This window comes from Oncorhynchus nerka, linkage group LG11, assembly GCF_034236695.1.
Source record: "Oncorhynchus nerka isolate Pitt River linkage group LG11, Oner_Uvic_2.0, whole genome shotgun sequence".
NCBI classification, from domain to species: domain Eukaryota; kingdom Metazoa; phylum Chordata; class Actinopteri; order Salmoniformes; family Salmonidae; genus Oncorhynchus; species Oncorhynchus nerka.
In genome coordinates, this window is record NC_088406.1 from 51341493 (window position 1) to 51364877 (window position 23385).

Here is a 23385-nt window from a genome sequence, read left to right on the forward strand (position 1 = left end):
TTATAGTTAAAGCAGTCATTTCCTTTCTCACAGGTTCCTGGTCTTGTGCTCTCCAATTGGTTAAAACTTTGGAGGAAGAATTGAATATGGAGGACGAGCCAATGGAAGGGTCAGAAGACCGGGACAAGTCTCAAACACCATTCGAGCCTCTCCCCCCAGACACACTTCTTCTGGACTGGCCCGTGGCTCCAGACGGCTTCCTCCCCAACTCAGTGCTGCGTAACTGGAATCTGAAGCAGGAGCCACCCAAGGCAATTTTGCCAAAGGAGGCCAAAGCCCTTTGCAGAACATTGTCACAGTCAGAGGATGAACCAGAGCACTCACCAGTAGTCACCGCCATCCTTGCTAAGGCCAAAGAAGCAAGACTCAACAAACCAATCCCCATGCCTAAGCTGTTTGACACCCCAACCGAGTATGAATCCCCACCCGAAGATGATACTGGTAACGGAAATGAGCTTCTGAAGCATATCTCCGAGAGCATATGGCTGGTCTCTAGACCTGATGTGGATTTGGTGGAGGTCATGAAATCCCTGATGTTGACCATGGAGGGTATGGACAGTGATGTCTATGGGAACTGCACAGAGGCCCTGTTCAGCATGTTCCAGACCTACGACATCCCTCCGGAGATCATAAATAACCTCACCTTCTGCCTCCTAAAACATATCCAGAAGGGGAACCCCCACTGGAAACGCTTGGAGGCCATGAAGAACTTAGATCAGATAGATCACTTCCAGGACAAACACCTGTACTTGCTGGCGGAGGTTCTCCTAGACCCAGCAATGGAATTGCGGGAGATGGCCAAGAACATCCTCAGCCGGGTCTACGGCATTGACAACAAGACCAGCCTGCTGAATAGAATGCAGGCCAATGAAGACGTACCCAAGATGTGAGTAGTGCTCAAATCACTGGAACGGAGGGTGGTTGACATTTCCATTCAAACAAATCGGTCAGAAATCAACCACTTTTGTTAGCAGGTCATATTTATGCGTTTATTATTTGTTTATTTACTTCCCCTCACCACTCCTTCCCACAACCACAGGCTCTATAAACATCTAGAAAGAACACTTTCTGATGATCTGGAACACAAAAAATCCACAGATGCTCCCGCCAAACCCATCGGCGGAAGGCTGTCCAGGCCATATGTCCACAGGGACTCCAGTACGGTTTGCTTTGTTTCCCAGATTAGTGTCATTTTGAAACTAAACATTTGGGTTATACTCTCTTTCAATTCATTTCAATACAGGAAATGTATTTGACATCCAATTTGAATTACCCCCCACTTTTCTCCTCTCTCTTCTCAGGGCCCTTCTTGGAGTGCACAGCAGAGGACAATGGCACTCCAAGCTCAGAGCAAGGTACAATTTGTGGATCTATAAGGCCCAATATGACTGTCATGACCAGTGCATTTGTTTGATTGCGTATACGATTGTCAACATGTTGCTTCCAGTGCACAATGTCAATGTTCATAATTTTACGTGATGGCTTAGTACTTTTAAAAAATATATAGCGATCCCCATAAGCTCTCCTTCCTGGGGTCCAAACACATTAAGGCACTTACATTACAAACATACAATATTATTTTCAAACTTTTTCCTCAATATGCTCTGCAAGCGAATATATCATGTGTTGACATTATGTGATCGTTGGATATACTTGATATTGTGAATGCCAATCTGTAAAAACAACCTAGCATTGATGCCAGTCTCTTTTGGCTCTTTTTGCTATGTATATTACTAGCGAATGAGCAGTCCCTTTCAAAGTAGTGACTGACTGGTTCCCAAGCATCATTGGTCCTTCTCTTCTTGTACCCAGGGCGCTTAGCTACCACTCTCATCGCTCAGTACCCAATCAGGCCTCTGCTCTCCAGGGCAGTACTGCTGGTGCTTATTAAACAGGCAGTGTCTGCCGATGGAACACTTTTGATTTTAATCAGGGGGAGGCAAATGCTGATTTTCTGCCCTAATTAGTAATCGTGGTGTTTCATGGAGAGAAACCCTGGAAGTCTTTCGATGTGATGGTTCATGGGTGATGGTGTGGCAAGACATGATTCATCAAATAATTTTTTATTTATGTATATTTATTTAATATATTATTTTTTAGCTTAATCATTATCAGTCTCTCCCCTATTTCTCCCTTTCCTTTCACTCTCCTCTCTTTTTTTATATTTCACTGTCTATTTCTGTCTCTCACTCTCTGTAAACAGATCACATGCGGACTCCTGACCTCCCTCTCATTAGGTCCCTTGGGTGTAACCATGAATCTTCTACCCTGAAAGAGGAGCCGGGACTTAGCCCACCAGGGGACGACTTCATGCGCCCCCACCGCTCACCAAAGAAATTCCGCAAATTCTCTCTGTCCACAGCCAAGTGGGACAGCATTGTGGCGATCCCGGAGGAAGGGCACGTACAGGTATATGACCCCACCATCATAGAACTCTACAAGAAATCCAAGCCCCATAAGCAGTTGTGCAGCCAGCTCCCCACCACCAAGGCCCCCAGTGACTCTGGGGTGAGCTCCATGGGGTTGAGCAAGGAGGCTAGTCTGGTGCAACTTCCAGACAGCCCACAACACCTCAGGCTGAAGCCCGTCAAGGGTAAGGGAGACCCCAACTGGAGGGAAAGCCTGTACAAGCTTGTATCCCAATATGGCTTCCGCTCCCCAAGGGCCAGACTGACCACTCTTGGCCCCCTGGATGTCCCAGGGGCTGCACAGCGCAACTCCTGCACCCTGTCCCCTTTTCAGACCAGGAAGGCCAGCCAGGTGTCCCTGGGCCAGAGGGTGGTGCGGAAAATCCAGTTAAGGGAGGCGTCATTTGAGAGGCCCGCCTCCCAGTTCCACCATAGGCTGCCCCTGCCCTGGCAGCTCAACAGCCACACCATGGACCCCTCTGGAGAAAGTATGTATGGGAGGCTGGAGGTGGACTGGGTGAGGGAGCCAATGGAGCCACAGAGAGGGAAGATGCAGAAAGTGAAGCTGCCCCCGATAATGTCTAGGTGTCATCCATCCTAATCACCAGGGGGCAGTGTGGGGCTTCGGTTTCATTTAGGCAGCGTTATATTGTCTCCAGATATCTGCTTGATAAACATCCCCCAAATTGTGATGGAATTGTAATGCATTAAGTTTGTTGTTGTAAGTTACAATAAAATATATCTGTATACTTTCCTAGAGAGTATGTTGTGTGATAATTGGAGACACACACATGCATGCTCTCTCACACAAACACATGTGCACATGACAAACCCAGGCTACACAATTTTATGCACACACCATTAAAAAATATCTAATTCAACTGATCCACAAAGCATCCGCCTACTGACCTAGACTACTTGACAATGACCAGTATAGGCTGCTTATTGTGCAGCAATGCCTTGACTATAATTAAAGGCTACCCATAAAAATAAAAGTCTAACAGATATAATATTTTAAAACCCTATTTTGTCATAATCAAATTGAAGCAAAGGTTAATTTGTTCATCCAAGCTATGTCCAAACTATGACATATTAAGGGATATGTGGACGTAGGCTACTCAATAAACTACACTTCCCAGAATACAACGGCGTATTCCACCCAGTCCAGCCGGTGTATTTGGACACAAAGTCAGCCTAGATACTGACAGCTGCGTCTAGAAATGGCACGTCTTTTGGAGAAAAAAGCTATTTGATTGTGAAGGACAACTGGCCACCCGACTGACTCAGATGAGTAAGGACTCCAAGACTATTCATTTTGTGGAATTGGATTATGGAATCTGATGGTGGATATTTGGATGCGATCACACGCCCATGCGACAATGTCAATGGATGTTGTGATGCACGGTGTCCAGGCTTTTTTCCCGTAAATATTTGAATATTTAATATTTTGTTTATTTGAACCAGAAGACAAGATGCAATATACACATAAAGACTGGATTCTCATTATATTTGGCACTAAAAGGGAGGATTAGGCTTTTATTAGGCCTGTTACATTATTATTGTTATTATTATAAATGCCTCGAAGATGGTGCATCTGTCTATCATAGTCAAAGAAAACACGTTACCGTAGAGGATTAATCGCCTTATTTGAATCACGTCAACAGATACACAACTATTTGCAATTGGAATTACAGCGTGATGCCTTCACAAAACCCATCATTTATTGTTATGGTAGGCTATTTCGTTCTCTAACCTAGCGTGTGAAGGTGTCGAGAAGCACTGAAACATATTCCGTAGAGCCAGCAGGTGCGGGATCTTTGATCACAAATAACTGAAATGTGCAAACATCGTATCCATATAAGTAGACAAGGCTATTGCTTATGGTTACAAATGTATCAGATGTTTTGAATGGGCATCGTCTTGTAGTCTACAAAATAAAGGTTAGATAATAATGGCAAAAACAGACCGTGCTGTACCAATGGTGTCTGTGTCTCTGGACTCTCTGCGCGTTCGTGTCGGCTCAGTGTATCGCGTTTATTGAAACATTACCGTGCGCAGAACTTGGGCCGGACAATGTAACAAGACGAACGATCAATCATTGATGTGCGCTGACTACAAAGATGCTAAATGTACAGGCACTCAATTGTCTTTGCCTGACTGCTGTCCGCCGTAATTCCCCATCTAAAAATGGACGAGTACGCTATTTAAGGACATTAAACTGGCTTATACGTTTATCGGTGTAGGCCTACGTGATCTAGAAGAGGCAGCATCAAAGTAGGGAAATATTTCAATCGATATTTCAACAAAATGCGAAGTCAAGACAAATTGCTGTAATTCATCGCTGTCAAAAAGCCAATGACCATGTAATAACGAGATGTCAGACAAGCGATATTCTTCTGCTCTGTGCTTGTTTGGAAACAACAACGATCCTTGCTCAGAGGATGTTAAACTATACAGATGACACTATTTAGAATCAGAATGTTTTGTTACATGTGGTGCAAATGGATCCACCAATAGCCGCTTCAGATGTGCGATCTCCTTCAGTTGTCGTGTAGCTTCCTCGCTGTCGTTGGCCTCTTATAATCTTCAAGGAGAGGAGCTAGCCTCTTTAAATCGCTGAGTCAGGATCTGTCCTCAATGAGGCGACATGAAGTGCAGCATTGGCTGTGTCTTGTTACTCATCAGGGCAAAAAAATGTAAGGAACTAAAAATGGTAAGACGCCATAATAAACACAACTGTTGTGGCCCACTCAGACCATCAGGCGCTTGCTGAATCTTGAGAGGGAGACAGTAAATACAATCAGTAGTCTAATATGAAATAGCAATAGATGCTCAGAGATACCCTAGTTGTAAAAGCAGTGTGCAACGTTACAGAGACCCGTGTTCAGATCCCGACCATGCTTTCCCGAGCAGCGCAAAGCTATACCACCCACAAGGACCTCATCTCACAGTAATGAAGAGGGTCCACTTTGGGGGTTTCCCAGGCCAGCCTTGACTATCTGGTAGCTTTCTAGACCATACCATTGAAGAATAAACAGTAGCCTCTCTCAGGGATGACCATGGTTCTGCCCTGATTGCTTTTTTCCCCTTTAGAAACACACCCCAGAGAGAACCTATTGTAGAAATACATGTTAAATACACACTGCATTATACATGGTAGTACAGACTGCTACACACACATGATTGGTGACAGGAACTGGAACTACCCCAGTAAACGGGGACAGTGATGGGACAGTGGAGCTTTGGCCTGCCTGTCCACTGATCTGTCTCTCCTCTGGTTAAGGAGGCCTGGATTCGGCTGATGGGCCCTGCATGGATTTTGTGCGTGAGTTGACAGAGGGCAGGCCCACACCGCTGACCAGCAGCCGAGCAGCCATGGACCCATATGCCAGAGCGAGCAGCACAGCAGCCCCACTGCCCTGCACCAGCTGTGGGGGCTGCTGCGACCCTCCTCCCCCTGGCCTCATGCTCGTTGGTCCCCTTGGCCCCCCTTATGGCCCCCCTCTCTCCTCCATGCCCCCACATATGACCCCTGCTCCCCCGGTGTGTGCTGCTACAGCTGTCCAGGCTGAGAATGGCAGCAGCTGGAACTCCTCCTCTGGTTCTTCAGACTCCCACCCTGGCCACCAGGGCGGCTCTACCACCTCCCCCACCTACTGGACGGCCGTGTTTGACTACGAGGCCACTGCAGACGAGGAGCTGACCCTGCGGCGCGGGGACCTTCTTGAGGTCCTCTCCAAGGACTCCAAAGTGTCTGGGGACGAGGGCTGGTGGACAGGCAAGATCCAGGACAAGGTGGGCATCTTCCCATGCAACTACGTTACTCGGAGGGACGCTGGCAGCTACCCGCAGCTAACCCCAGGAGGGCTGGTGGCAGGTGGGGTGCCTGAGGGGTGCCCCCTGGAGATCGACTTCACGGAGCTGGTGCTGGAGGAGGTGATTGGGGCAGGGGGGTTTGGGAAGGTGTATAGGGGGATGTGGCAAGGGGAGGAGGTGGCAGTTAAAGCTGCCAGGCAGGACCCGGACGAGGACATCAGCGCCACAGCTGAAAGCGTACGACAAGAGGCCAGGCTTTTCTGGATGCTCAGACACCCCAACATCATCAACCTGATAGGGGTGTGCCTGCGAGAGCCCAACCTCTGCCTGGTGATGGAGTACGCCCGCGGGGGGGCTCTGAACAGAGCCCTAGCTGGGAAGAAGGTACCCCCCAGGGTGCTGGTGAACTGGGCCGTGCAGATCGCCACAGGGATGGACTACCTGCACAATCAGACCTTTGTACCGGTTATACACAGAGACCTCAAGTCTAGCAACAGTGAGTATGCCAACACTCGTCTCCCACTCCACTCATACCACAGTGTGTCTGCTGCCATCTCAAAGATTTCATTTCTGACCCATTCGCTCCAAATGAGTCCTTTCCTATTTCATGTCAAATATAAAACATTTGGGGGCAAATCACACTCAGAATGGGAATACATTCATTCTTTCCTTTGGTTTATTTGCATGTTGAATCAGCCATGCATACACATTTGATTGGTCAAAGACACATACATATAGGTCGTAGACGGACTGTATTCAAGCCTGTTTTAGTCCCAGTCTCCAGTTAAGGGAGGTATAGTATACGAAATCCATTTAACAGAGGATGGATGAGTGGACACTTACAGAATGTGCAGTACTGTACGTACTGTGAACCCGTGTGTTGATGGGTTCATTCAAGTGTCGTGTGGATGAAATGAAATAGGAGTTTTCTGGTTGACACACAGGCAGTTGAGTTGAGAATGACAGGGTAAGATCAGCTCTGGAGAGCTGGCTCTCTCTCTGCCATCTTTCCCTTCTCCCCTCCTCCTCCGATCCTCTCTTCTCATCCTCCTCTTTCTACCACCCCTCAAGGAGAGCAGTTCTGCTCTGCAGCTCGCCAAGCTATTTCTGGTCCTTTGTGCTACTTACTGTTTAAAGACGCAGTTGCAGATGTTGGTGTATGGGGGGGGGGGTATACACTGTGTTTGTGTGTGTGTGAGAGTGTGTCTGTCTGTGTGGGACGTGAGCATGGGGGATGGGGTGTAGAGATACGAGTTGAGGGTACAGGATGCTGAGTACAGGGCTTTTTGAAGGAGAGAGGCAGAGCGATCTGGAGTATCTGTAGCTTAAAGACACCCTGCTCACAGATCTTACAAAATGTTCCTAATCGCTCTCTGGTTTGTGAAGCTGCGATGTAGCAAGAGCCGCCATATCAGAGGCCGCCTCGCCCTCAGTAACCGTAACGATAGGGATCAGATTGGACGGTGAAGCCTTGAACAACCGCGCAGAACTTCCTTCACGACACTGGGCTGTGTTGAGTCATCCAGCTGTCAGCCTCTCTGCACAAATGTCAATTCCTTCACTTACAATTCTTCCGTGTGAAAAGATGATTTCAAAGGAGTGTCTCAATCTGTCAAGCCGTCTCCTTCCTCTATGGATGACGCGTCCCACTGAAAACAATTGAAAACGTTCCCATTGAAAACGTTCCCATTGAAAACAAACAAAGTATTCAAGTATGTGATCAGCCGATGACTTAAAGAGGAATGCTTATATTGAAGCCCGGAGGGAGGGAGAGAGAGATGAAGGGAGAGGAGGAAGCAAAAGAGATGGGGAGAGAGGAAAGGTCACAAAGACGAGGGAGGAAAGAGAGGGACAGAGAGGGAGAAGAAATATAGAGAGATAGAAGGTGAGAGAGATTGGGGAGGTAGAAGGAGAGGGATAGAGAGTGAGGGGGATAAACAGAGGTTCGTCTTAGTTTAGGGTTACACCTCAGCTCATTGTCCAAGTGTACAGGTCTCAGATATCCTCTTCAAACCGCCGCCCGTTTGGCATCACTGCGGTTTACGGAGAAGCTTTAGGCAACCGCAGCTTCTCCTCTGTTTCTTCTCCACCACCCTCGCTGGCCTGCCAACCTCTCCTCTACACACTCACTGTATTTGTAGTGTGTGTGCTTCTGCCTTTCTCTCTGTGTTGTTGTTTGCCTGGCTGAGGCTGGAGTAGTGAGCCTGACTGTCTAACTGGGATAATCTGATTACGGTGACCTCCTTAGAGTGATGTGACAGCGGTGTTTGTGGGTTGGCAGGTCTCTGTCCCTTGTTCCATTTAGCCATACCTGTCACACCGATCCAGAAACAGCCCACTCTCTCAGTGGTGCCCAATCCTCCTTGGGCCATATTATTTAGCAGCAAAATAAAAATAAAAAAATAAATCGGAATATAATTGTTACAACAGTTTTATAAGCACATATAGTAGGCTGACTCAGAGAAGCCCTAAGAATATGGTCATGTGAACAGTCGTGTCATTAACAACACATTTCTCAAAAACATGGCTCTAGTTGATAGCCATTCAATTCAAAACCTTATTGATCAGGTGATTTGATCAAGTTGAAATCCAACCCACCCTAGATAATGGGTCTTCAGAAAGAGGTCTTGAAAACTCTACCCCGTGATGGCTAACGTGTCTGCAGAGTTGTACATTATATGGACATGACTCAGCATAAGGTACCAAAATACTTTTCCACTGATCACCTGTCTACTGTATCACACATAGAAACAGAATCTACTGTTGAAGTCGGAAGTTCACATAGACTTAGGTTGGAGTCATTAAAACTCCATTTTCAACCACTCCACACATTTCTTGTTAACAAACTATAGTTTTGGCAAGTCGGTTAGGACATCTACTTTGTGCATGACACAAGTCATTTTTCCAACAATTGTTTACAGACAGATTATTTCACTTATAAGTCACTGTATCACAATTCCAGTGGGTCAGAAGTTTACATACACTAAGTTGACTGTGCCTTAAAACAGCTTGGAAAATTCCAGAAAATATGTCATGGCTTTAGAAGCTTCTGATAGACTAATTAACATAATTTGAGTCAATTGGAGGTGTACCTGTGGATGTATTTTAAGGCCTACCTTTAAACTCAGGGCCTCTTTGTTTGACATCATGGGAAAATCAAAAGAAATCAGCCAAGACCTCAGAAAAACAATTGTAGACCTCCACATGTCTGGTTCATCTGTACAAACAATAGTACGCGAGTATAAACACCATGGGACCACGCAGCCGTCATACCGCTTAGGAAGGAGACGCGTTCTGTCTCCTAGAGATGAATGTACTTTGTTGTGAAAAGTGCAAATCAATCCCAGAACAACAGCAAAGGACCTTGTGAAGATGCTGGAGGAAACAGGTAGAAAATTATCTATATCCACAGTAAAACTAGTCCTATATTGACATAACCTGAAAGGCCGCTCTGCAAGGAAGAAGCCACTGCTCAAAAACCGCCATAAAAAAAGTTAGACTACGGTTTGCAACTGCACATGGGGACAAAGATCATACTTTTTGGAGAAATGTCCTCTGGTCTGATGAAACAAAAATAGAACTGTTTGGCCATAATGACCATCGATATGTTTGGAGGAAAAAGGAGGAGGCTTGCAAGCCGAAGAACACCATTCCAACGGTGAAGCAAGGTAGTGGCAGCATCATGTTGTGGGGGTGCTTTGCTGCAGGAGGGACTGGTGCACTTCACAAAATAGATGGCATCATGAGACAGGAATATTATTTGGATAAATTGAAGCAACATCTCGAGACATCAATCAGGAAGTTAAAGCTTGGTCGCGAATGGGTCTTCCAAATGGACAATGACGCCAAGCATACTTCCAAAGTTGTGACAAAATGGCTTAAGGACAACAAAGTCAAGGTATTGGAGTGGACATCACAAAACCCTAACCTCAATCCAATAGAAAATAACTGAAAAAGCGTGTGCGAGCAAGAAGGCCTACAAACCTGACTCAGTTACACCAGCTCTGTCAGGAGGAATGGACCACAATTCACCCAATTTATTGTGGGAAGCTTGCAGAAGGCTACCTGAAACGTTTGACCCATGTTAAACAATTTAAAGGCAATGCTAATAAATGCTAATTGAGTGTATGTAAACTTCTGACCCACTGGGAATGTGATGAAATAAATAAAAGCTGAAATAAATCATTCTCTCTACTATTATTTTGACATTTCACATTCTTAAAATAACGTGGTGATTCTAACTGGCCTAAGACAGGGAATTTTAACTTGGAATAAAAGTCAGGAATTGTGAAAAGTTGAGTTTAAATGTATTTGGCTAAGGTGTATGTAAACTTAGAGTTAGAGGTTCCAAGTCCTTTTTATAGATTCTAGTTCTATGGACACCCATGAGTCAGATCGACCCCTCTATATACTGTAGAGGTATATATATGGGGCGGCAGGGTAGCCTAGTGATTAGAACATTGGACTAGTAAACCGAAAGGTTGCAAGTTCAAATCCCCGAGCTGACAAGGTACAAAATCTGTCGTTCTGCCCTTGAACAGGCAGTTAACCCACTGTTCCTAGGCTGTCATTGAAAATAAGAATTTGTTCTTAACTGACTTGCCTAGTAAAATAAAGGTAAAATAAAATAAATTTAAAAAAATATGTTATATAACCTACATGACTGTGTCCCAATGGTCTTACTGTCCCATGACCCCGTTTCCTAGATGACCACTGATAGGTAAAAGGACTGGATTTGATATCCATCTCCGAGGATTCACCCATCAAGTCCTTTTATGGACGAGTCGATATGAAGGAAAGGAACCAAGAAAATACCATTAAAAACCACATTTGTAGCCTTGGTTGGGAGTTTCTGTGACAGCTGTTTGAGCATCAAGATACTGAACAATAGGCTATTATGCTGCATATAGGCTTCAAAAAGATGGGGGCGGGGGGGGGTGTTGACGTTACCTGCTGCTCTTTTGAGGGCCGTCACTTCAAATGGAAAGCAAGTTAACATTCATCTGAATAGTGGGGCCTTGTGTCTGCAAGCTGTCCTGTCCAGTCTGTAATATTCTTTTTCCAACCACGGGATAATTCAGCATTAATTACAGGAACTAGTAACTTGGATATTATTCGGTTAGATGGTGTGAGTTGGACTGAAATATTGAGCATCCTCATCTTACATATAGGTATCCTTCAATTATGATATGAATACACGTTCCATAATTGCTATTTATCGGATTAGTGCATAGCATGCCATTGAAAAGAGTTGAAATGTGTGTCTGTTTAGAAAAGGATTAGCGCTCGGAGTAGCCTGTCTGTCTGGCTTCTTTCCCACACTCCGAAAGAGGGATGTTGCTGCTAGAAGAGCCGTCACAGAACGACTTGATTCCTCTTCGTGGCAGCAGTAGGAAAATACTGGCCAGCACTACGGCACCTGATTCAATCAATGAATTAATCAATCAAGGGCCCTGTTTGAATGCTTTCGGCAATGCATCCTCCCCTCCTTGAATTTATCACTGAGAGTAGTGTGTTAGTGCATGCACGTCTTTGTATGTGTTACATGCGTGCGTGTGTGTACGCAATTGCATGTGCAGTGCATTCGGGAATTACTCAGACCCGTTCACTTTTCCCACATTTTGTTATTGTTGTTTGTTATTGTTACATTTTGTTATTGTTACAGCCTTCTTCTAAAATTGAGTTTTTTTTTTACATCCTCATCAATCTACACACAATATCCCGTAATGACAAAGCAAAAATGGAAATATCACATTACATAAGCATTCAGACCCTTTACTCTGTACTTTGTTGAAGCACCTTTGGCAGCGATTACAGCCTTGAGTCTTATTGGGTATGACGCTACAAGCTTGGCACACTTGTATTTGGGGAGTTTCTCTCATTCTTCTGTGCAAATTCTCTCAAGCTCTGTCAGGTTGGATGGGGAGCGTCGCTGCATAGCTATTTTCAGGTCTTTCCAGAGATGTTCAATCGGGTTCAAGTCCGGGCTCTGGCTGGGCCACTCAAGGACATTCAGAGACGTGTCCCAAAGCCACTCTTGCGTTGTCTTGGCTGTGTGCTTAGGGTCGATGTCCTGTTGGAAGGTGAACCTTTGCCCCAGTCTGAGGTCCTGAGCGCTCTGAAGAAGGTTTTCATCAAGGATCTCTCTGTACTTTCCTTCTTTCATCTTTCCCTCGATCCTGACTAGTCTCCCAGTCCCTGCCACTGAAAAACATCCCCACAGGGATGGTATTGGCCGGGTGATGAGCGATGCCTGGTTTCCTCCAGGCGTGATGTTTTGCGTTCAGGCTAAAGAGTTCAATCTTGTTTTCATCAGACCAGACAATCTTGTTTCTCATGATCTGAGAGTTCTTTAGGTGGCTTTTGGCAAACTCCAAGCGGGCTGTCATGTGCCTTTTGCTGAGGAGTGTCTTCCGTCTGGCCACTCTACCATAAAGGCCTGATTGGTGGAGTGTTGCAGAGATGGTTGTCCTTCTGGAAGGCTCTACCATCTCCAAAGAGGAACTCTGGAGCTCTGTCAGAGTGACCATTGGGTTCTTGGTCACTTCCCTGACTAAGGCCCTTTCCCCCCGATTGTTCAGTTTGGCTGGGCGGCCAGCTCTTGGAAGAGTCTTGGTTGTTTCAAACTTCTTCCATTTAACAATGATGGAGGCCTCTGTGTTCTTGGGGACCTTCAATGCTGCATGATTGTTTGGGTACCCTTCCCCAGATCTGTGCCTCGACATGCACCGTCAACTGTGTGTGCCTTTCCAAATCATGTTCAATCAATAGAATTTACCACAGGTGGACTCTAATCAGTTTGTAGAAACATTTCAAGGATGATCAATGGAAACAGGATGCACCTGAGCTAAATTTTGAGTCTCATAGCAAAGGTTCTGAATGCTTATATAAATAAGGTATCTGTTTTGCTTTTCTTTTTTTTTTAATTTCCCCAAAATGTCTAAAAACCTGTTTTCATTATTGGGCATTTAAATATTTAATCCATTTTAGAATAAGGCTGTCACGTAATAAAATGTGGAAAAAGTCAAGGATTCTGAATAGTTTCCCGAATGCGCTATATATGTGTGTGTATGGATGTGGGACAGAGGGACACGGTGGTGCTAGCTAGCTAGGGCAGGAAATACTCACTGGTAGTGCAGCAACAATGACCCCATTCTCACACAACAAGCCAAGACAGAGCTGGGCTCACAATGACAGGAGTCACCGCGGGGGGAGGGGGCGCGGAGAGGACGGACGACACAGAGAGACGGAGGGAGTGAGGTCGACTGTAGACCTTGAATGACAGAACGGAGGGATGGATGGGTAGAGAAAAGGAGAAGGAATGCGTTTGCTGCAGAGTGGGCCCTGCGGGCTAGGTTGGAGGAGGGGGTGGTGGAGGGAGGGAGCGGTAGAGGGATGGGGAAAGTGGTGGGGATGGGCTCAGTTGGAGACACGGTCAGAGTGTTCCACAGACTAAGAGGACTCAACATCATACAGTTCCTCTTGTGCCGCTCTTCCTACTCCACACATCTGTATGTTCCCAACCAAAACACCTCACCAATCAACCAATGGTGGTGGACTAATTCGTTTAACATAGTAATTGGTCGCAAAGAGAACAAACGAATTGTCTCCAATCAGGTCAAATGAGGCCAATCCTGTGAGTAGTAGTGTCAGTATTGTCTGTCTTACTTCTGTGTTTGGCTCTCAGAAAGGCCTTGGACTCAGCAGAGGCACCGTGAGAACAGGGGCACACTGCAAACAGATGTTTGTATTCCCTGTCTGTTAAGCTCAGTTAGACCCCCTGAGTTGATAAACATGATGAAAGTGCCCACAGTGAGAAAGGGGGAGAGGGATGGAGGGGAAGAGAGGGATAGAGAGGTAGAGGGGGAAAGAGGGATAATAGAGAGAGGGATAGAGGCATAGAGAGGGGGAGAGGATAAAGAGGGATATAGAGGGAGAGGGGGATAGAAAGAGGGAGAGAGGATAGAAAGAGGGAGAGAGATAGAGAGGGGGAGAGGGATAGCAGGGGAAAGCAGAATAGCTCAGTGTGTCTGAAATGACACCGATCAATGGTCAGTCAGATTGCAGAAACGCACGCGCACACACACACACACACACACACACACACACACACACACACACACACACACACACACACACACACACACACACACACACACACACACACACTGGTACTGTCTACACAAGTCAATGAACAGATAAGAGATGAGGCCAATGGCTACCAGTAAACTAATGAGGACACAGGTCACACTACACAGTATCCCAACCCCATGAACTTCTCTAGTTTCCACTTATTCACTGATTTGAGGAATTTGACATGTATTCCGGTTCATCCTAGTGACTAATTTCCCTGCATTCCTGACATTCCCAGAATGGTGACATACTGTACATACTGTACAGAACCCAGTTAACAGGGCAACATTGGCACCCAGCCTACCTCTGCCAGCCTCACGTGACAACAGCCACAGAGAGCACACGCTGCACACAGACGCGTGCATGCACACACATACAGACGAAGCTGGCACAAGGCACATTGGCCAGGCTGTGTGTGGCGACTGCTGTTAGAAGGGCATTGTTGCTGGCCAGGCTTGCACTGGGCCTAGGGCTCCAGGGGACTGGGGGAGACTGAGAGAAGGGAGGCCCAACACAGGGGGCCTTGCACTGTGTCACGGATCCCCCCCCGGTACTGCTGCTCATTCTGTTCACCAGTTCCTGGAGGTCTACGTCACCGACTTTCTAGGCTTCCCTGAACGGGATTCATTATCATCAACCCCGGACTCTCTTGTCTGATTGCACACTCCTGGTTCCCATTTCTCCTGATTAGTATGTTATATAGGTGCCCTCTGTTCCCTCGGTCTTTTGTCGGTTATCGTTCCCATGTCCGTTGGTGGTGTGAGCACCTACGCGTTGGTGCAGCTGTTATGCTGCGGGCTTTATATATCGCCCCCGTGGCGTTCAGCGAGGTTTACCCTCGCTCTTTTGTTTGGGTACGGCCCAGGGTTTTTGTATACGTGTTTGTTTTTGGCTGTATTTAAATAAATAAAACACGATTGTGTACTCCTGCGCCTGTCTCCAAATCCTTTATACCAGCGCGACACACAGGGTGTCCCCCTGAGCCAGGTTCCTTGACCAACCACAGAAGAGTAGAGGAGACACTGAGAGCTATACTGTGGCGTGCTCTTTGAAAACAAGGGAGAATGCTAACATCCTAGGTGTTATGATTTCCCTGGACATCACATAGTATTAGCGGCCCGGAAATGTGTCCGTGTGCATGTTTGCGGAAAGGTCATGGGGTCATAAGCAGGGTACGACTGCTGCACTGACTCCATGATGCAGTTATACACGGCTTCACAGGGATAAACTACGGTACGATAAAGAACTACAACTAGAACTACGTGCCGACCTACAATAGGTATAAAAAAAGACGGGCTGTTATAGAAATCAAGGCTAATGTCACTGTGTGAAATGAACATTGGACTGTGTTTGTGTGTTGAACCTGCTCGCTTTACAGAGCCTGGTGGATCTAAGACTAGCCTCCCAGTCCAGCAATATTTAGATGGATTCCCTGGTGTCGATGGTTTGTGTCTCAAATAGACAGAACAAAAAGGGTCAAATGGATCGGCCAAATGCTAAGAGATGTCTTTTCGTCGGTAAAACCATGTCAATTTCACTCCCAAATGTTTGAGGTGGGGAGTGAAATATGTCTCGAATTCAAATACCCAGTTTTACAAATCTCGATAGTGAACCTGCAGTCCTGCTCCACATACTGGGGGGAAAGCAGTCTCACTTAATACCTCAACCCTTTATGAGAACCAGGCTGCCTGGTCACATGAATTTGGCAGCTGCATTTGTGTGGAGACAAAGTGAATGCCTCCAGGGTGAAACTGTGCAACTGCACGGCTCAGGATTAGAGCCCAAATGGCCTCTGGTTAATACGAATGGAGCCAACCAGGGGTATCGATGACATGCGAGCAGATTCAGTACAACCTCCATATCCAAGCAGGCAAAGTGCAGCAATGCTGGCTGCGATACTGTGGGTGCAGCATCCATTATGCTGATGTTATTTATTGGCTTCCTGTAAAGTATCAAACATAGGCCGGCGTTTGTGTTTCCAGTTTGGGGAAGCAAATGTTCACCATAGAAATGCACCTTTACAATGAAGCATTCCACGCGTCATCGCATTTAAACACTTACGTAAGATAGCCTACTATTCGCAATGTAATGAGTAGATTCGATAATCATCATTCAAGGCTAATAATATAACTCTCACTGTTCGCAAAAAAAAGACCAGTCGGTGTATGCCTGAGAGAGTATTGCATAGAGTAGGCTAAGGCTATATGCTATATGAGATATGTTTCTTCTTTCTTTGCACAGGACTTTTTTTTAAATGTTATTTTATAAACACATTTCACGTTATAAAACTGGAGCCATTAGCAGAACCTTTTCTTAAATACGATAAATGACATGGTAGCCCACGCTACTCTGTTGACACTGACAAACAGATCAATATAATAGGCCTATGAGAATGGGAGACAAGTATTGTCTCCTGCCCGGAGAAAAAGTATTGTCCAAAAACAAACCTGACACCGACCCAACAATGATAAAGAATGAATATGCGCAGTGTACTCACCCGGGATAAGGCCGATGCTCTCCGCTGGTACCAATAACATAATATACTGTTGAATTTTGATCAACTATAACACAGATTCGAGTATTTTGCATTGTCTTCTTTACAGCAACAGCCATTTCCTTTCCAAACTATAGTTTCCCGCCATTGTATTTGGAAACATTGCGATATGCTTGGCTGGGCCTCTCTACTTTTCACTGACAGTCGCAATTCAACAATCATAGATTTTGTATTTTTCTCGCACGCTGCCCAAATTGTGCACGCTATCTTTCCTTCCGACTGTAGGCAATGAGATGTAAAACAATCCACAACAGAAGCTAATGATCCTCTGAGGCCAAATCATGCTTCAGTAGCCTATTTGAATGATTTAATTGATTTCTGTATAGACGGGATTTAGGCTATATAAGGCTATATAATATTTCAATTTACTTTAGGGAAAGCTGCCCTTAGCTTCATGGACGCGCCGGCTACGGTGCCATGCACAATTAAGAGCAGTGTTGTATACTGTACTTGTATCCCTGTGTAGTGTTTTGTGAGATGGGTTAGTGTTCTTGACTGGTGTATGGTTTCTCTTTGGTGAGTGTCAGAACAGGAACGTGCGAAAGAAAGAAAGACCTAGATGGACATCAAGACATGAAGAATATCCTACCAGATATCCTACCAGCACGATGGAAAAAAAAGTAGTCATCTCTTTCACTCCTTCACCCTTCATTTTTTCATCGACTCCACTTCTCTATTTGTCATGCCACTAATCCTCTACCAATCTCGCTCCATTTTCCTCTCCATCTTGCCCTTGCCCTCCTTTCTCCGCCACCTTGTCTGCCAGTTTATCCTCATCCCTCTGCCCTTGCCCTCATTCCTGTCTCTCTCTTGTCATTTTTCTCTCTTCCTTGTCTCCTCCCTTCCTTCTTATCCCCCCCTCCCATTTCTCCTCAGACTCTCTGTCCCTTCCTTCTTATCTCCCCCCATTTCTCCTCAGACTCTCTGTCCCTTCCTTCTTATCTCCACCCCCCCATTTCTCCTCAGACTCTCTGTCCCTTCCTTCTTATCTCCACCCCCCCATTTCTCCTCAGACTCTCTGTCCCTTCCTTCTTATCTCCACCCCCCATTTCTCCTCAGACTCTCTGTCCCTTCCTTCTTATCTCCACCCCCCATTTCTCCTCAGACTCTCTGTCCCTTCCTTCTTATCCCCCCCCATTTCTCCTCAGACTCTCTGTCCCTTCCTTCTTATCTCCACCCCCCCATTTCTCCTCAGACTCTCTGTCCCTTCCTTCTTATCTCCACCCCCCATTTCTCCTCAGACTCTCTGTCCCTTCCTTCTTATCTCCACCCCCCCATTTCTCCTCAGACTCTCTGTCCCTTCCTTCTTATCTCCATCCCCTCCCCATTTCTCCTCAGACTCTCTGTCCCTTCCTTCTTATCTCCACCCCCCCATTTCTCCTCAGACTCTCTGTCCCTTCCTTCTTATCTCCACCCCCTCCCCCATTTCTCCTCAGACTCTCTGTCCCTTCCTTCTTATCTCCATCCCCTCCCCCATTTCTCCTCAGACTCTCTGTCCCTTCCTTCTGTCCCTCTCCCTTAAAGGCATCTGCTTACGTCCCACCCGAAACCGTTTGTGCATGTTTTATGACACCGTTTTGGGACATTTTTGTCCGTTTTGGTTTCCGGCAAGGTTTTTTTCCCGTGTTTTTTTTCAAGCCGAAGTTTAGTCGCCGAAGTCTACGCCCCTTCGTCAGGGATTAGTCAACAGTAGGGATTCTTCAATGGTTGAGAGAATGCAAAGAGTGTGCAATGCTGTCGTCAAGGCAAAGGGTGGCTACTTTGAAGAATCTGAAATATAAAATATAGTTTGATTTGTTTAACACCTTTTTTGGTTACTACGTGATTCCACATGTGTTATTTCATAGTTTTGATGTCTTCACTATTATTCTACAATGTAGAAAATAGTCCAAATAAATAAAAACATTGAATGAGTAGGTGTGTCCAAACTTTTGACTGGTACTGTATGCACAAACTGTTTCAGAAGGTAAGCATGTGGTCACCTTTACTCTCCCCCCTATACCCATACCCATACCCATACCCTCTCTCTCTCTTTCTCTCCCTCTCTTGCTCTCTCTCTCTCTTTCTTTCTTTCTTTCTTTCCATCTCACCTCCCCAGTGTGGGTAGTCTGAGTTGATCCTAGGCAGGCGACAGCTGGAATGGCAGACAGACATGGGAGGGGGCACGGGGGAGCGAGGGATGGAGATAAGGGGGTGAGTAGGGGATGGCTTGGTGGGTATATGGGGGGTGGCTTTGTCGGCAGGGCTGTGATCTGTAGTGAAGTGGAAACGGAGTCCCACAGACTGGCCCTGAGGGGCGGGGGTAGTGACTGTATCAAAGACCTCTATTGGAGTAGAAGGATAATAGAGCCCTTTGCACTCTCACATTGGCTCACAGCCATGCCAATCATTCTACCTGGTTGGCTCACGGCCACGTCTGTCACCTAAACGTTTAGCCAGCCCAAAACCCTCTTCTCAGAAATCCCTCTTGCCACCATGTAGAGAAAATCTTGCAACCTATTTCTTGAAGAATGTTTTTCGGTCTGGAAATTCAACTGAGGTGGGCAATTGCAGGCAGAACACACTCCAGTCATAAGGTCATGTCCCTAGTGAGGAGGAGGAGGACAGTCTAAACATGCCACGCTGCCTGAGCTGCAGCGTGGCATGAGCTAATCTGCAGGACGGCGGTGGATGGTGCTCTGCCCTGTTAGACTAGTAGACCCAGCAGGTTTCAGAGTGGTGTCTGTGTGTGTGGAGGGCTGGGAGGGATGCCGGGGTGCAGGGGTCTTTGTGTAGCGGGGGGGGTTGATTCGTTGGAGGCAACAGCTGTTCCACCCTGCAGGCTACACCTGTTCCTCTGTGGACAGAAACAGAGAGAGGGAGATGAGAAGGGGAGAGTGAGAGGCGTAGAGAGAGAGAGAGAGAGAGAGAGGGGGGTGGAGGGAGAGAGGTGGGAGACTGAGAGGAAGGAAAGAGGGAGCGGGAGAGATTAACTAAGAGAAATACTTTAATTTGTTTTGTTTTTGTTAAACCGTTATTTAACTAGGAAAGTCCACAAGGAACAAATTCTTAGTTACAATGAAGGCCTACCAAGAGGCAAAAGGCATCCTGCGGGGACAGGGGCTGGGATTCAAATAAAAATGTAGGACAAAACACACATCACGACAAGAGAGACACCACAACACTACGTAAAGAGAGACCTAAGACGACAACACAACGTGGCAGCAGCACATGACAACACAGCATGGTAGCAACACAACATGACAACAACACAGTAGCAACACAACATGGCAGAGGCACAACATGGTACAAACATTGTTAGGCACAGACAACAGCACAAAGGGCAAAAAGGTAGAGACAACAATACATCACGCTAAACAGTCACAAGTGTCAGTAAGAGTGTCCATGATTGAGTCCTCGAATGTAGAGATGGAGATAAAAGTGTCCAGTTCGAGTGTTTTTTGCAGCTCGTTCCAGTCGCGAGCTGCAGTGAACTGAAAAGAGGAGCGACCCAGGGAAGTGTGGGCTTTGGGGACCTTTAACAGAATGTGACTGGCAGAACGGGAGGATGAGGGTTGTATGTGGAGGAGGAGGGCTGCAGTAGATATCTCAGATAGGGGGGAGTGATGCCTAAGAGGGTTTTGTAAATAAGCAACAACCAGTGGGTCTATTGTCAGGTATACAGAGATAGACAGTTTACAGAGGAGTATAGAGTGCAGTGTGTCCTATGAGGAGCATTGGTGGCAAATCTGATGGCCGAATGGTAAAGGACATCTAGCCGCTTGAGAGCACCCTTACTTGCCTTCTCTCTAAATTACGTCTCCGTAATCTAGCATGGGTAGGATGGTCATCTGAATCAGGGTTAGTGTGGCAGCTGGGGTGAAAGAGGAGAGATTACGATAGAGGAAACCAAGTCTAGATTTCACCTTAGCTTGCAGCTTGGATATGTGCTGAGAGAAAGACAGTGTACCATCTAGCCATACTCCCAAGTACTTCTTTGATGTGACTACCTGAAGCTATAAACCCTCCAAGGTATTAATCACACCAGTCGGGGTGGGGGAGTGGGGGTGGGGGTCCTAATGTTGAGTCCTTCCTGAACTACACTATACTACACAAAAGTATGTGGACACCCCTTCAAATTAGTGGATTTGGCTATTCCAGCCAGACCGGCTGCTGACAGGTGTATAAAAATCGAGCACACAGCCATACAAGCTCCATAGACGAACATTGGCAGTAGTACGGCCTTACAGCAGAGCTCAGTGACTTTCAATGCTGCACCGTCACAGGATGCTAACTTTCCAACAAGTCAGTTTGTCCATTTTCTACCGTGCTAGAGCTGCCCCGGTCAACTCTAAGTTCTGTTATTGTGCATTGGAAACATCTAGGAGCAACAACGGCTCAGCCGCGTAGTGGTAGGCCACACAAGCTCACAGAACGGGACCACCGAGTGCTGAAGAGCGTAGTGAGTAAAAATCGAATGTCCATGGCCGAGCAGCCGCACACAAGTCTAAGTTGCGTTCTCTGGAGTGACGAGTCACGCTTCTCCATCTGGCAGTCCGATCGACAAATCTGGGTTTGGCGGATGCCAGGAGAACGCTCTCTGCCCAAATGCATAGTGCCAGCTGTAAAGTTTGGTGGAGGAGGAATAATGGTCTGGGTCTGTTTTTCATGGTTCGGGCTAGGCCCCTTAGTTCCAGTGAAGGGAAATCTTAACCCTACAGCATACAACGACAGTCTAGAAGATTATGTGCTTCCAACTTTGCACAAAGCAAGGTCCATACAGAAATGGTTTGTCGAGATCAGAATAACTTGGGATGAATTGGAACGCCGACTGCAAGCCAGGCCTAATCGCCCAACCTCAGTGCCCGACCTCATTATTGCTCTTGTGGCTAAATGGAAGCAAGTCCCCGCAGCAATGTTACAACATCTCTTGGAAAGCCTTCCCAGAAGAGTGCAGGCTGTTAAAGCAGCAAGGGGGAACCAACTCCATACTAATTCCCATGATTTTGGAATGAGATGTTCGACGAGCAGGTCTCCACATATTTTTGGTAATCTAGTGTATGTTGTTGATGTAAATTGAGAAGAGCATGGCGTACTCCCTTGGTGACAGGCAGTGGCTGAGACAGCAGATGTTCTGACTTGACACACTGCACTCTTTGGGAGAGGTAGTTAGCAAACCAGGCCAAAGACCCTCAGAGATACCAATACTCCTTAGCCGACCCACAAGAATGGAATGGTCTTGGCCAAGTCAATAGCTTTGGCCAAGTCAATAAAAATAGCAGCACAATATTGCTTCGAATCAATGGCAATAGTGACATTATTTAGGACATTTAAGGTTGCAGTGACACATCCATAACTATCAGGAATCAAGATAAGACCCAGATGCAGACACGTCGAATTGACAATGGTTTAATATTCCAACAGGGGCAGGCAATAGACAGGTCAAGGCAGGCAGGGGTCAGTAAACCAGAGGTGGGGCAACTGTACCGGATGGCAGTCAGGGTCAGGGTAGGCAGAGGTCAACAATCCAGAGGTGGGGCAAAGGTACAGGTCGTCAGGCAGGCTCAGGCAGAGTGGTCAGGCAGGTGGGCTCAGAGTCAGGACAGGCAAGGGTCAAAACCAGGAGGGCAAGAAAAAGAGAGACTGGGAAAAGCAGGAGCTGAGAACAAAACGCTGGTTGACCTGAAAAACAGATTGTGACAATAACCTGAGTGGAAACCAAATTGCATACCAGAGAGAATACTATAAACATCAAGAAAGCCAGTCAGTTGATTTTTCCAACACTTTTGATAAACAGGGCAAGATATAAATTGGCCTATAACAGTTAGGAACAGCTTGAGCTCACCCTTTAAATAAAGGATGCACCATGGATGCCTTCCAAGCACTGGGAACCTCCCCAGAGAGGAGCCATGGGTTACAAAGGTGAGAGATAGGCTCGGAGATGATAGGGGCTGCAACCTTAAAGAAGAAAGGATCTAAACCATCTGACAGAGATATTTTTTGGGGGGTCAAGTCTAAGGAGCTCCTTTAGCATCTCAGACTCAGTGACCGTCTGCAGGGAGAAACTTTGTAGCGGGGCAGGGGAAAAAGAGGGAGGAGCATCAGGGCTAGTTGCATTAGAAGGGCTGGGAGGTGTTGGACGGGCAAGGAATCTTGGCTTAATGAAGGTGTGATTAAAGAGCTCAGCCATGTGCTTCTTAGTATTAAGGACAGGAAGGGATGGGGAGGAAGTTAGAAGTGAAAGAGAGGTTGGAGGAAAAGAAAGTGAGGGGAGGGAAAGATAGAGAGAGAGGAATGGAGGGATGAGGACAGAGTAGGTGGGGGAAGAGGAGCATAGGGAGGTCCAGGTCAGTGAGGCTACTGTTTACTAATTGTGTTGTCAAATCTACCTAGTTCTCCCAGGCTTATCTCTCCATCTCAGTCTCAGCTCCTTAGCTTCCTGTCTGACAGAGCACGACCTCTGTCCTGGTTACCATAACAACTGAGGTTGATGAC

The 23385-nt window shown here is 46.5% G+C and overlaps 1 protein-coding gene across 1 annotated transcript in view; it reads left to right on the forward strand.

The window, feature by feature from the left end:
• Positions 1 to 3578: 3578 nt before the first annotated feature.
• Positions 3579 to 23385, forward strand: part of LOC115137098 (mitogen-activated protein kinase kinase kinase 10-like) — a 32536-nt gene continuing 12729 nt past the window's right edge. Inside the window, 1 exon segment of the mRNA XM_029673150.2 lies at positions 3579 to 6720. Within this exon segment, the coding sequence (XP_029529010.2) occupies positions 5721 to 6720 (1000 nt within the window). The 5' untranslated portion in view covers positions 3579 to 5720.